The sequence below is a fragment of the Molothrus ater genome, chromosome 15, assembly GCF_012460135.2.
Source record: "Molothrus ater isolate BHLD 08-10-18 breed brown headed cowbird chromosome 15, BPBGC_Mater_1.1, whole genome shotgun sequence".
Taxonomy (NCBI): domain Eukaryota; kingdom Metazoa; phylum Chordata; class Aves; order Passeriformes; family Icteridae; genus Molothrus; species Molothrus ater.
In genome coordinates this window covers 8,226,851-8,239,287 of record NC_050492.2, presented here as the reverse complement: position 1 = coordinate 8,239,287, position 12,437 = coordinate 8,226,851, and the positions used below count along the sequence as shown (strand labels likewise).

Here is a 12,437-nt window from a genome sequence, read left to right as displayed (position 1 = left end):
AATGCCAGACAGAGGATTTTGGAGAAGGTTCCTGAGCTGACAGAAGTAGTGCCAGATCAATCCATGCTGCAGGAGATGGGCTGTTTTGTACTTCTCTTGAAGGCTGCCAGCTGGCATTGCACGTCTGCTGCAGAATCACAGCTTCCTTCAAAAACTGTTCAAAGTGTGGTGTCTGCAAAGGAAGGTTCAAACTGCAAAGCACATGCACCCTGAACAGGCAGGAAATGTGAGATGTAAGGAGCCCCAGAAGGTTTGGGTTTAGAAATCAGCCCATGTGCTGATCAAACAACCCCAGCCTGTGATCTCTGAGTCCTGGGCAGCAGCAGGTGGATGTGGATGGTTCCTTACAGCGCTGGGGCTGCCACGGGTGCAGCAGGGAAGGAGCAGCATCAGAACTTGTGTGTGTGGATTCCCTTCCTCCAGCACAAAGAAATCAGGACCCAGGTTCTGGACTCGGAGCCAGCAGATCAAAGTGATGTTCCTGTTTAATCTGTCCCCCCTGGTGGGTTCTGCCATGCAGAGGAGGCAGTGAGCTGTCACCTCCTCACTGCACACACTGCTGCATGTCCCAGACACGGGGGTGGCAGCAGGCAGGACCTCCTGGAAGGGCTTTCCCTGCACACACTGGGCTGCAGGCTGGCTTCCAGCTGCACTTTGGAGCTTTGAAAACAAATCCTTGTGTTTTCATAAGCAGAACCACTCTCTAGCATTCACCCTGTTGTACTGGGTTTGTGCCACCCTGACCCAAAGCTGAATTTTCCCATAATATTGCAGTGAAATTACTCAAAGAGTTCAATTTAGCGTACTTCACATGTGAGGGTGATTACAGAAAAATCTTTCTTTCAGCTTATGAATTATTTTAAAATGTGTCCTCCTCAGTTTGCATAGAAACACAAACACTCTGAAGCTGCAGAGTCTCTGAAGGGTGGTGGAGTAACAAGAGAAGCTGCTTCATTTAGCCATCAGTGCTGTGGTTCTCTTAGCTATAATTCAGTAAATAAACATGGAAATTAACAAATAAATAATGAATTTAAATAAATTCCTAAGCAGGGTGCTTAGGATACAGCATAATCAAGTGCCAAAATGTGTCTAATAACTCAGATCCTTCCCATCTGTAATCAAAAATCGAAACAATGCAAGAGCAGGTCTAGAAAGATGAAGGGGAGGAAGAAAGATACTTATTAAGCAGTTACAGAACTAAACAGGTATGTTTGAGAAAAGGCTTTTTGTCTTCTTCCTTGTCTCCTGCCTAGGATGTTGTCTGAGATAAGTAACAAAGAGCTTCAGTTCTTTTTCATCAGGTCTCAAGGCTGCAGTGCATTTTCTAAGAACCAGCACAGATAAAGGAAACCTTAACCCACCCAAATGTTAGCATTTTGTGCATCTGAGGTTAACAGGTAGATATTAAATTCCCCCATAAATTAAACAGCTGGAAATGGCCATCTTTTTTATGTGCAAAAAGCACCTTGTTAGCAACAAGCACAAAAGTTCATATTCTCAGATGAGTCACTTTACCTTACTCTTAAATCGCTGCTCATTTTCTCCCTGTGTGTTGATTTATGAACTTTGTAGCCTACTGTTCAAAATTCAAGCTGTGTCCCCAGGCTGCATTGCTATCAAAACCTCTGAACAGGAAGTATCCATTCATGTAGTGCTTAAAATATTGTTACTAAATAATAAGGCACTTTTCCTGTCTTTTGTTCCATTCAGGATTTTGGAGAAGATGATTCCCTCTACATCACCAAGGTAACAACTATTCACATGGGCAATTACACCTGTCATGCCTACGGCTATGAGGAGCTGTATCAGACCCACATCCTTCAGGTGAATGGTTAGTAAATGGCATATGTGACATTCCATGAAAACATTCCCTGAGAAAAGTGGTGTGTTAACCTCATTCACACAGAGATGTGTAAAGCCACAGCCCAAATTATCTGTGCATGAGAGCAGATGCAGCTTGGGGTTTGCTCACTCGCATTGTCACACAGGCAGTCAAAAATAAAAGTATCAAGGGGGGATGTGTATAATTACCTTGGGCTTCAGGAGGTATTTTCATTGTTAAACAAGCTGTCAGTGACATTTTCATAGAGTTAAGAGCAGCGTTTCCAAGCATCTCTTAAAGTAATTACTACTTTTGTCAACAGAAGTGTTGCCTCAATAATTTCTTCTTCCAGAAAATAATTTCTGTTGCATGAAATAGCCCAGCATATTTAAATAAATACAGCACTGTTTTCAAAAGCAGCTAACCTCCATCTATATATCCAGGCTATTACCTGGTTGTACTGAGCTTGGTTTGCTGAGGGCTGTTTACACTGGCTCACTGGATTGCAAATTGAGGGCAAATCATTTTACAGGTGAGAGAATCAGACAATTCCAGCATTCTCATGCACCTCCATCCCCTGGACTACATGTGTGCCTAGTGGAAACGATATTCAGGTGCTCACTATCTATCTCCTGACCTCAAACTCACTCAGTTGGATTTAGTTTAAAATTACATTAGTTAAGCCAGCATTTCATCAAGGGACCAGCCCACAGAGGATCCACCTCCACAGCAGCAACAGCATTTTCCAGCTTCCAACCCTTTTTCACCTGTGCTGATGGTGCCCAGCAATGTCTCCAGAACAGGGGACAGGGGGGCCCATTAATAACTGCGGGTACATTCTGGTATGAAATGGGATGTACACTATGGGATGCACTCTGGTATGAATGTCTCTATTTTTAAGGAAAATTCAGTAACTTTATTACAGGGTATATATTGTAAGGAAAACTAGTATTGCTTTCTCTAGGTGTGTGTTGACCTGCACAAAGGAGAGCTTTCAGCTGGTAAGAGCAGGTCACAGAGGTGACACAGAGGTCAGCAGTGAGAGGAGAAACAGTAAAGAGGGATACTTTTGCATCTTAAGAAGAGCCATGGTGGTTTTGTTTTGAGCTTTTGTTTTGACTTCAGGTCTTCTGGATGTGTTTAAGTGCTCCCCCCCCCACACAAGTACCTGGAGGAGAGCACGAAGTATCTGGTTGATCTGAATGAAAGCTGACTTAATGTCTCTACATAATAATTTGTCATCTTTTTGGGAAAGTAAACTGTAAATCTCAGCAATGTGGATAACTAAGTCGTGTATGCTGCAGCTGAGAAAATAGGTTTCCTTCCTCAAAGTGCTGTTTGTTTGATGAATGGCAGTTGAAAGAAAAGCCAGCTAACAACTTAATCCCATGTCTATTATGTGATGTATTATGAGGCCTGAATGGAGTTTAGTTGGCAGACAACAATGTAGACTTTATCAGCACTGAGAATAGAAGGCCCAAAGGCTTTGAAACTTAAACCAGAATGAGAGGAAAGCTGGATGGGGTGTGGGGAGGGGGTGATCTGTTCCATACTCACGCTTGCCACTTCGATTTAACTTGTTATTGAAAGATCACATTTCTTTTTAAGTGCAAGTTTCATACCATGGCTGCATGGGGGCTTTCTTACCAAAAGAATAATGCTGTTATACAAAAAACACTATCTGTGTGGGCTTTTTAATATGCTATATAGTCACTAAATACAGAATAAAAAGCCTTGCATTCTGGTATCAACTCAGGCTTGCTAGAAAACACTGCAGGGTCTAGAAATCTTTGTCTCACAGCATCTGATATTCCCTTGTGAGCCATTAGGCTTTGCAAAGCTGGGTTTTTGCAATTCTTGATGTGGCTGCCCACATCAGTATATTCCCTCCTGTTCTGCCTGTGTCACAGTTTCCTCCAGCAGCTGATGCAGGGGTGACAGCCCTGATGGCAGGAGAACATTGTTTGCCTTCAAATGCATTAGAGGGTTCCCAAGGCAGAGCCTTTCACAGGGAAACCTCAGTTTTAGTAACTTAAAGGACAAATTGAGGAATTTTTCTTGACAGGAGTAGAGGGAAGAAACTGAGCCGAGCTGAATTGAGTGAAGATGCTGAGAATCTAAGTGTAGTTGATGGGCTCTGTTCAGCACTGGGGCTTGTCTCTGTCTGTCTGTATCAAACTAAAACTCATCTTCAGCATGGAAGGGTTTGTGTTGCTTTCTTGTGTTGGACTAAAATGGTAAGAGAATGTGACAGAAGCAAATCAGCCAGAACTCAGGGTGTATCTGCTTGCCTGTCTCCTCTAGGGAAGCACTGATCTACTTTCGACATCAAAAACTTAGGGGGATTTTTATTTTATTAAAATTATCAGAATTTTTCTTTTGACACCTCCCAAGTTTGTCTGTTGGGAGAGAATATAGAAGATCCAACCAGAAGTAAAAGGGTTTATCCCCCACCCTTCCCAAGCCTGCTGTGTCTCTACTGGCAGGTTCTAACTTTTAGACTGTTTTTCAGTTAATCCAGTGTTTTCAAAGCTGGAGTGATTCTTCCAGCATCCTTTGGTCCTTTTCCATACCACCTGGGCCCTGTCTTACTGTTCCATCTAAGAAACATCAGTGAGCTCACAAAAGAATCTGATCTTAGTTACGTGTGCCTCTCCTCTACATGGCTTTTATCCAACAAAGATGCTCTTTAACTTATTTTTTTCTTTGCCTCTTTTTAGAACATTAAGCTAGATTCTTACATTGATTAGGTAATATAGAAAATAGGGAAATACAATGCTTAAATGGAAAGTTTGCAGCCCAATTTTGACAGCATTAAATGTTTATGAGATCTGGTGCTCTACTACTGCTCAGCTGCTGAATGCTATGCAATGTTCTCTTTGTGTCAGATGGTTCAGGATATCCCAAATAACATGGGTAGGTCCAGATGCTTATTTTGACAAGCAGAGATGAGAATCCTCTTAGGCAGAAAATGTGAAGGTCACCAAGTGAATACCCCAACCTGCTGGCTCACATCTGGGCATGAAGCATGAAGCACATGTGAAATTCAGCCTGTTTGATGGGAGAGATTTGGTTGAGCTCTCAATCTTAGGATTCACAGTTACTGGTAAAAATTAAGTCAGTGTATTTATGCAGCATGCCCTTAAGATCTTTGGAGGAAAAGAAATTGCTGAAAGGCAATGTTTAAACAGTTTAAGAATGAAAAGTTCATCTTCCATTCTGGTGTCTTTGATCAGGAGGAGCCAAGAACAGCAGGAAAATTTTTTTCTCTCCCATGTATGGATATTGCTTGGGAAATGTGTGCAGTATACACTAACTGTTGGGAGGAAGCAATTTAGCACTTTCAAAAGGAAAAAAGAGGTCCCAAGGATAAAGAATCTCATAAAATAGTAATCAACTATGAAAATTGGTAAGTCTCTTGGTAAATCAAGAGATTTACTGAGTGTAGGAGATTTGCTGGGTGTAAGGCATCATTTTCCTTGGTCTTTGCACTCAGGAAAACATCAGCATAAATCAGAATATTATATTCCTTGAAAATAGTTTAAAAAAAGCCATTTGATCCTCAGCCCAATTATAAGGGTCCAATAGGACAAATTTTCCAGTAAGGGAGACGTTACAAACATGGATGTTTCATTAATGTGGCTTTTCAGGAGAAAACATAAAATGCTGCAAGCTCCTTTCAAATCATAAATGTAAAACATCTCGAGTAAATGATTAATCTGTTAATTATTGCTACACCCTGGAGTCTAGAGCTCCTACAGCAGCAATGGATGTCTTTGGGCCTTGGTGCCACCATCTGTGCTCATCGTGTGCTTTATCACCTGAGCTGTTTTATAGTAATGAATTGGTCTGCTCACCAGTGAGGTGCTGCTCAGTATGCAGTGGTAGGCAATCTACCCAATCTCATGCTTGTTTCAATGCCTCTTTCTTCCTGCTTTGCTTAAGATAATGGCATTTTTATATTGCCCTCAGCTGCAGACACAGTAATGGTTAGCAATGATATATATTCACCAAGGGAAAAAGCAAAAGGTAATCCATATATCCCAAAGTCTGGGACTGAAATCTTTGCAAGTTTAATGTGCTTACTTGGAATGTATTAATTTGTAGCAAGGACAATAAAAATATATTCTGCAGTTTGCTGTTATCACAAGGCATTTGCATGAAATAATTTACCTGTGCAGTGAATTATGTAAGACAAGGGAGAAGAAATAAAAAGTTTAAAAATAGAAGGAATAGGAAAAGAGAGCAGAAATGGAGGTGAAACACATACTCTTTGTAGGTGAAAACAAACAGTTTCCTTATTAATCACTCTCGAAAAGATACCTTGCAATAATTTTAAGTTAATTTTCATGCAGAGCATTGATTCAGTGTCTGGGACCTGTGAGCTACCTTTGGCAATATAAATCTGTTGTGTTTCGCAGCCCTTCAGGTAAAATAGGTGGATTATTCATGTGTAGACTATCAAGGTGTGAGGCGAAAATGTGAGAGATGAAGTTTCAGTCTGTTTGTAGTGCCCTGATTCTGGGGAGCTGATGGCTGTGGCCAGCCTGGGAAGTGCTGACACAGCTGCCCAGATGAGCAGGAAAGCCTAAAGCAAACAATATTAAGGAAATAACAACCCACAGTGGGTTTGAGAGCATTAAATAGGTGATGACTGGGATGGGCTGTGTCTCTGAGAGCTGGCAGGTGAGAAGACATTTGGCTTGGAGTGAAATTTCTGTGGAGCCTTTGGCCATGTGAGATCTCAGCCAAGTCAGTTGATTTCAGGATTTGAGAATCAGACCTTCTTGAATATTGTAAATCTTTTTCCTCTGCACTTGTAGGAGGCACACTGTTCTTCAGCTGTGAGTCCAAATAAATCATGTTGGCCTTCAATGGACCTCACTTACTCAACCATTTCATTCAAAAAATGTTACTAGTAGCATCCCATCCAGGCTGGGCAGATCCACATTGGACTCTGGCCATGATTTTACAAAACTGTTCAGCTTTCAGCAGCTACATCATTAATCCCAAAATCTCCCAATCTGATAGAAAAGTTGACTGCTTCATGTGAAACAGAGATACCATCAGCCACGGTATGAGACAATGAGACATCCTCACATTTTTTTAAGTGAGTCAGTAAATTGTTAAGAAATAGTTAATGGGTGGTATTAAGCCTTGTTGGTTTGAGCAGTGAAGGAAAGATGATTGAAAATCAATGAACATCTCTGAAATTGTAATATAATTAGTAGTTCTGCCAGAGGAGTATATTAAATAGCTCAGGAGTGCCTTTGTGAACAAGGTAAGTCATGTTTTAAAAACCTCTCAGTGAAAAGAAGTAATTGATAAACAGTTTATTTGTTCAGAATAAGAAGTAGTGAATACACAGTCCACTTCCTGATGGATAATTAAATGCTGAAGATTAAGTTATTTTTCATAGGCAAGAACTCAAATTCCCTCCTAGATTCAGGGAAGATCTGAAGTTTATACTTTAATTTTTAAATATGTGAGTACCCATGTTAGGTTTTAATCCAACTGTTCAGTTAGTCACTCAATAAAAGTCTAAATACAGAATTGAATTGCAAGGTTGCTCCCTGGCATTGGTATATTAGTTTACTCTTTTCTGTTATAGAATCATAGGATCACAGACTGGTTTGGGATGGAAGGAATCTTAGACACCATCTCAATCATCTCAATCCAACCCCCTGCCATGGGCAGGGACACCTTCCACTGTCCCAGGTTGCTCCAAGCCCCATCCAGCCTGGCCTTGAACACTTCCAGGGATGGGGCATCCTCAGCTTCTCTCATATGCCAGTGCTTGGAAAAGTATTATTTTCTATTTTCTGCCCCCAAAGTCATGCTGTAGAGAAATCATTCTTGTAGCTTGCACTGACAGCCAGACCAAGCTCATCTCCGTGGTTCTCAGCTCAGAGCCCCTCGTGGCTCTGCAGGACAGCAGTGGCTCTGCAGCCCCTGGCGCGGTCTCAAGTCCCCAATTCCCCAATTCCTCAAGTCCCAGTCCTCAAGTCCCCAATTCCTCAAGTCACCAATTCCTCAAGTCCCCAATTCCCCAATTCCTCAAGTCCCCAATTCCCCAGTTCCTCAAGGCCCCAATTCCTCAAGTCCCCAGTTCCTCAAGTCCCCAGTTCCTCAAGTCCCCAAGTCCCCAGTTCCTCAAGTCCCCACTTCCTCAAGTCCCCACTTCCTTGGTCCCCGCAGTGCCTCCGGTGATCCGCGTGTACCCCGAGACGCAGGCGCAGGAGCCGGGTGTGTCAGCCAGCCTGAAATGTCACGCCGAAGGCATCCCTAATCCCCGAATTACCTGGCTGAAGAACGGCATTGATATCATGCCAAAACTATCCAAACAGCTATCGCTCCTCGGTAAGAACAGAATTTTGATTAATTAAAGTATTGTAGACAGGGATTAAGGAGGATTATTTTGCACTTTAAACCAGAAGTTCTTGTACTTTGCTAAGCCACAGTTGTTGGAAATCGTGTTATAAAACCCCCGTTCTTTCTTTTTATCTCTTTCTCCTGTGAATTTCCTGGGAAATACACTATTGATTGATGTAAGTGGTAATTGCATTCTGTTCAAAGGCAGCCTGCCTGTTTCTTCACTGCCTTGCTTCTTGTGTACAGCACAGGAGAAAAGAAATGCATTAAATTATTTGAAGAGAAATTCGTTAAATTATTTGTTCATGTCTAAGCACACACTGGATGCAAGTCAGCTGAGAGTCATTCTCCCACTCAGCCCTGCTGAAGGAATTGGGCTTTTAACTCCTCTAGGTCTCTGTTCGAATGAGGGTGCAACAGGCATAGCAAAAGGCAAAAACATTAATTTGCAATATTCTGTGTAAAAATAGTAACCCCATCCTCAACACATGCCCCAGTCTGGCTTTGGTCGATTGTGCCCTTCAGCCTGTGTTGGTAGCACTGATATTGCTGCATGACACATACAGTATCTCAACATGTTCCAAAGGTTTTAGCCATTGGTCCCTCTGCAGGAAGCAAAACAGTAGGAGGAACTGTAGAGAGACCCCTTTAAACCAAAGGTTTTTTGTGATCTGATGGAAAACAGTTTGCAAAACTGAAATTAATTTTTCTTCACTAAAGCCAAAGCACTTTTCTAACAAAAAGAAGAAATAAATGAACTGTGATTTATAGCTTGACTTGAGATTTTTTATTTGTTCTTTTCTGGTGTGAAGCGTGTATGTGCTGATGGGAAGAAGCAAGACATCAGCTCCCATGAGAATCCCCAAAAACCTCTAGTTAAATAGGGGGAGACACAGTGGGGTGGAACCACTCTGTCGGGCCATCACTGTGTGGCTATGGCGATGGAGGACAATTAAGGCAGGGACATCAATTAGCAGCAGTGAGGAGCACTGTTTTTGAGTGTCTTTCTTACAGCAAATGGAAGTGAACTCCACATCAGCAGTGTTCGCTATGAAGACACTGGTGCTTACACCTGCATTGCCAAAAATGAGGTGGGAGTGGATGAGGACATTTCTTCCCTTTTCATCGAAGATTCGGCGAGAAAGACCCGTAAGCTCAATCTTCCATGTATTTCTTTCTTTAAATAGTGTTGGAATGTGATGGTAAACATGAAATTTAATTTAGTGTCATTTAGTTCAGGCTATTGCATGCAGTAAGTTGGATCTTACATAAGGTAATGACAGTCCTGAACGCACTTTGATCAGAGGATTGGACACTTTTTTGGGGTAGGAATCATGCAGAGAAGGTAAAATCTTGTCCAGGAAGATGTGCCAGAAGTATACTGGGTGTGTGATGGTTAACAGCTTTATTGGAGTAAAAAATTGGCAATAGTTTCAGATATCAGGGAATCCAAAATGTAATATTTTGTCATATTCTAGAAATCTCATTGATTTCTGTATAAGGCTTCTTTTGAAGCCAGTTACCAGTCAAAATTCTTGAATATTTAGATATCTGAAAAATGTTGTGATTAAATTTTTTTACATCACTGTTTTTACATCACTGACTGGCAAAATAGGTTTCCCTCAGCGTGAAATTATCTTCCACCTCAAAGACAAATACCCTCCTAGTTTCTGTTCCCACATCTCCCATAGGAGTACAGCAGTGTTGTCTTGACCACACTGACCCCAAAACAGAATTGCTGAAGGAGGTGATCAGTTGTCCCATAGAAAAGTTCCCAGAGGCCTGATCTTTCCCAGTTCTGCTTTCTTGAATGTCTGGGAGATTACCTGGCTTTATGGTGATACTAAAAGTCTAGGTGCAAATGGGATTTTTACTGCTTTTCTGGCTGCTAATATAGAGCAAGAATTGAAACAAAGTTACTCATAAATACAAGCTTTCAAGAAAAAACTTTGAAAAAGATATCCTATTCCTCATTAGCTAGATTTATGCACTGTTGTAATATTGGTCATTTTCCCTTGAATACTTGAGCAAGGGAAATTACAATATATTGAGAAATAATTGGATCTATCTGGAACAGAAATTCAAATGCAGGTGTACTTTCAGAGCTGGTGTGAATCCTGAAAGAATGCAGTTGCATGAAGTTCCAAGAGAAAAGCAGCCAAGGGTGTATCTGCTGTAGCTGCTGTAGCTGCCCATCTCAGGCTTCTTCTGAAAGATGCTGGTGGACCTGGCAGTGCTGGGTTAATGGTTGGACTCTATGATCTTAGAGGTTTTTTCCAACCTTAATGATTCTATAATTCCACGTTGTGTTTCCTCATTGAACCTGCACAGAAAACCACAGGCTGTACCATACCTGCAGCTGCATTTGAAGGTAACAGCTCCTCTTTAGTAGGTCATTGATCTTTGCACAGCTGCCTTCATTTCAGGAAGGATTTTTCCCATGACAAAGTTTCTTAATTGTCTCTAGAAGGAGGAAATATGTTTAGAATTCTCTGTCTTTCCTGGTATTTTATTTGAATGAATGTTACAAAATTTTCACCAATTAAACAGTTCATGTAAACATGAGTATTTATTCAGTTACTTGATACAATGAAAGTTTTGACATTGTTTTGTTGTTTTTTTTCTTTTCCTGATTATTTTCTGGCTTTCCCAATATTCTGATGCTGCAGTTGCAAACATACTGTGGCGAGAGGAAGGTACTGCAGTAAAGTTCTTTTGTTGTAGTGATAATGTGCTTGTCTGCTTTAATAATTCCATGATGGGCCATTCTCCACTGACTTGCCACTAACCCTATCAACTTTCATAGTCACCAGATTAAGTACAGACCAGACTTTTAAAAGCTAAATTATTCAAATAAGAGTGTCACTCTTGTACCTATAACTTCTTGCATTTTCCCACTATGAAATAATAGATGACCATAAAATATATAAAAATATGAATTTTATATATACTGCCAGAAATGTGAGTAGCCTGAGATTTTCAAGCTGCATTAGCAATCACAGAAGTGTCAGAAGTGCTCCCAAATTACCATAATTGAACAAGTAAGGCATAAATTCAATATACTGCATTTTTAAGCAAGCAATTCAAGCTCTTCCTTTTCAATAGCATGTATTGATGTTTTCTAGGTGAGCAACAGAAATTGTGTTCCTGACTGTTAGGCAAAACAAAAATCCAAACCACAATAGGTTTTCTTCCCTCTATCCTTTGAATCAATGCAGGGTAAAGGTTGCCCCATTTCTCCTTGTTTTAATTGGCAGTTAAGAGCTCTGGTTTGATCAAAGTTACAGTGTGCCCTTCACAAGGTCAACAACTGTGTATCTTGGAAGCCAAAGTAAAACAAAAACCCATCCTGAGCAGCTAATTGACTCAAAGATATCATGGAGGGCCTCAGAATCACCTTATCTTGTACATGCATGTGCTGTCATAATTTCCAAAATACCCAGTAAGAAGCATCACACAACAGCCCAAGGGGCTCTCGCACAGGTTGTCCATCTGACTCTGTAGGTGAGGAGCCCAGGTGTGCAGAGGGAACCCTGTGACCTTGGGCTCCTGGAGGGCTGTGAGCAGGACACCCACTCCCTGGAGGAAGGCTCTGAGGTTCAAGTGCAGATTTAAACCAGTTTTCTCACACCTGCCAGGTCCTTATGAGGCAGCTGAGACCTTGGTGTGGGAAGGGTTGCTGTGCAGTGACAAACTGCTCTCAGCCACGTCCTCCTGCCCCCTGCAAACACCCAAACTCCCTCACCCTCCTCCTCCAAGAAGGGATTCAGGCTCACTCTGCTTTTGGAGGGTGCAAAGCCCCTTTGTCAGTTGTGCCTCCAAAACAACAGCTGGGCTTCCAGCCTCAGCAGGGAGGTTCTGGGTAGCTTGGGCTTGGCACAAAGGATTTTGGGGCAGAAGGAGGGTGCTAGGGCATGGTGACCAGAGCAGCCTGGGCCAGGTGTGCAAACACCTGGTGCCCACTGTCAGTGCCACTGTTGGCCACATGGAGCAAATACACTGGTTTATTTCTCGAGTCCCTTCCAACCCACGGCAAATGCAGCTCACTGAGGTCAGAGAGCTGGCTCAGTCACCTAGGAGAGCTCCCCAGCACTTCTTTCTGAGCACCCCACCTGCAGGTTCCTGGTGCAGGGCTGTGAGGAGTCATCACTGCTGATGTTCCTGTAAATGGCATTATGGGCACTAAGAATTGCCATTTCCCTTCTGCTTGGAAATGAAATCTCTAATGCATCTCATCAGTCCA

General features: G+C 41.9%; 1 protein-coding gene across 5 annotated transcripts in view; it reads left to right on the top strand.

Moving 5' to 3' along the window:
• FSTL4 (follistatin like 4) overlaps window positions 1-12,437 on the top strand; it is a 208,679-nt gene that overhangs the window by 179,342 nt on the left and 16,900 nt on the right. For 4 of the 5 annotated variants that reach the window (XM_054516443.1, XM_036391604.2, XM_036391605.2 and 1 more), the window contains 4 exons: window positions 1,711-1,831; window positions 8,021-8,182; window positions 9,209-9,343; window positions 10,864-10,890. In XM_054516443.1, the coding sequence (XP_054372418.1) occupies window positions 1,711-1,831; window positions 8,021-8,182; window positions 9,209-9,343; window positions 10,864-10,890 (445 nt within the window). The remainder of the gene's footprint in view (window positions 1-1,710; window positions 1,832-8,020; window positions 8,183-9,208; window positions 9,344-10,863; window positions 10,891-12,437) is intronic. The other variant, XM_036391608.2, reaches the window with a different exon arrangement.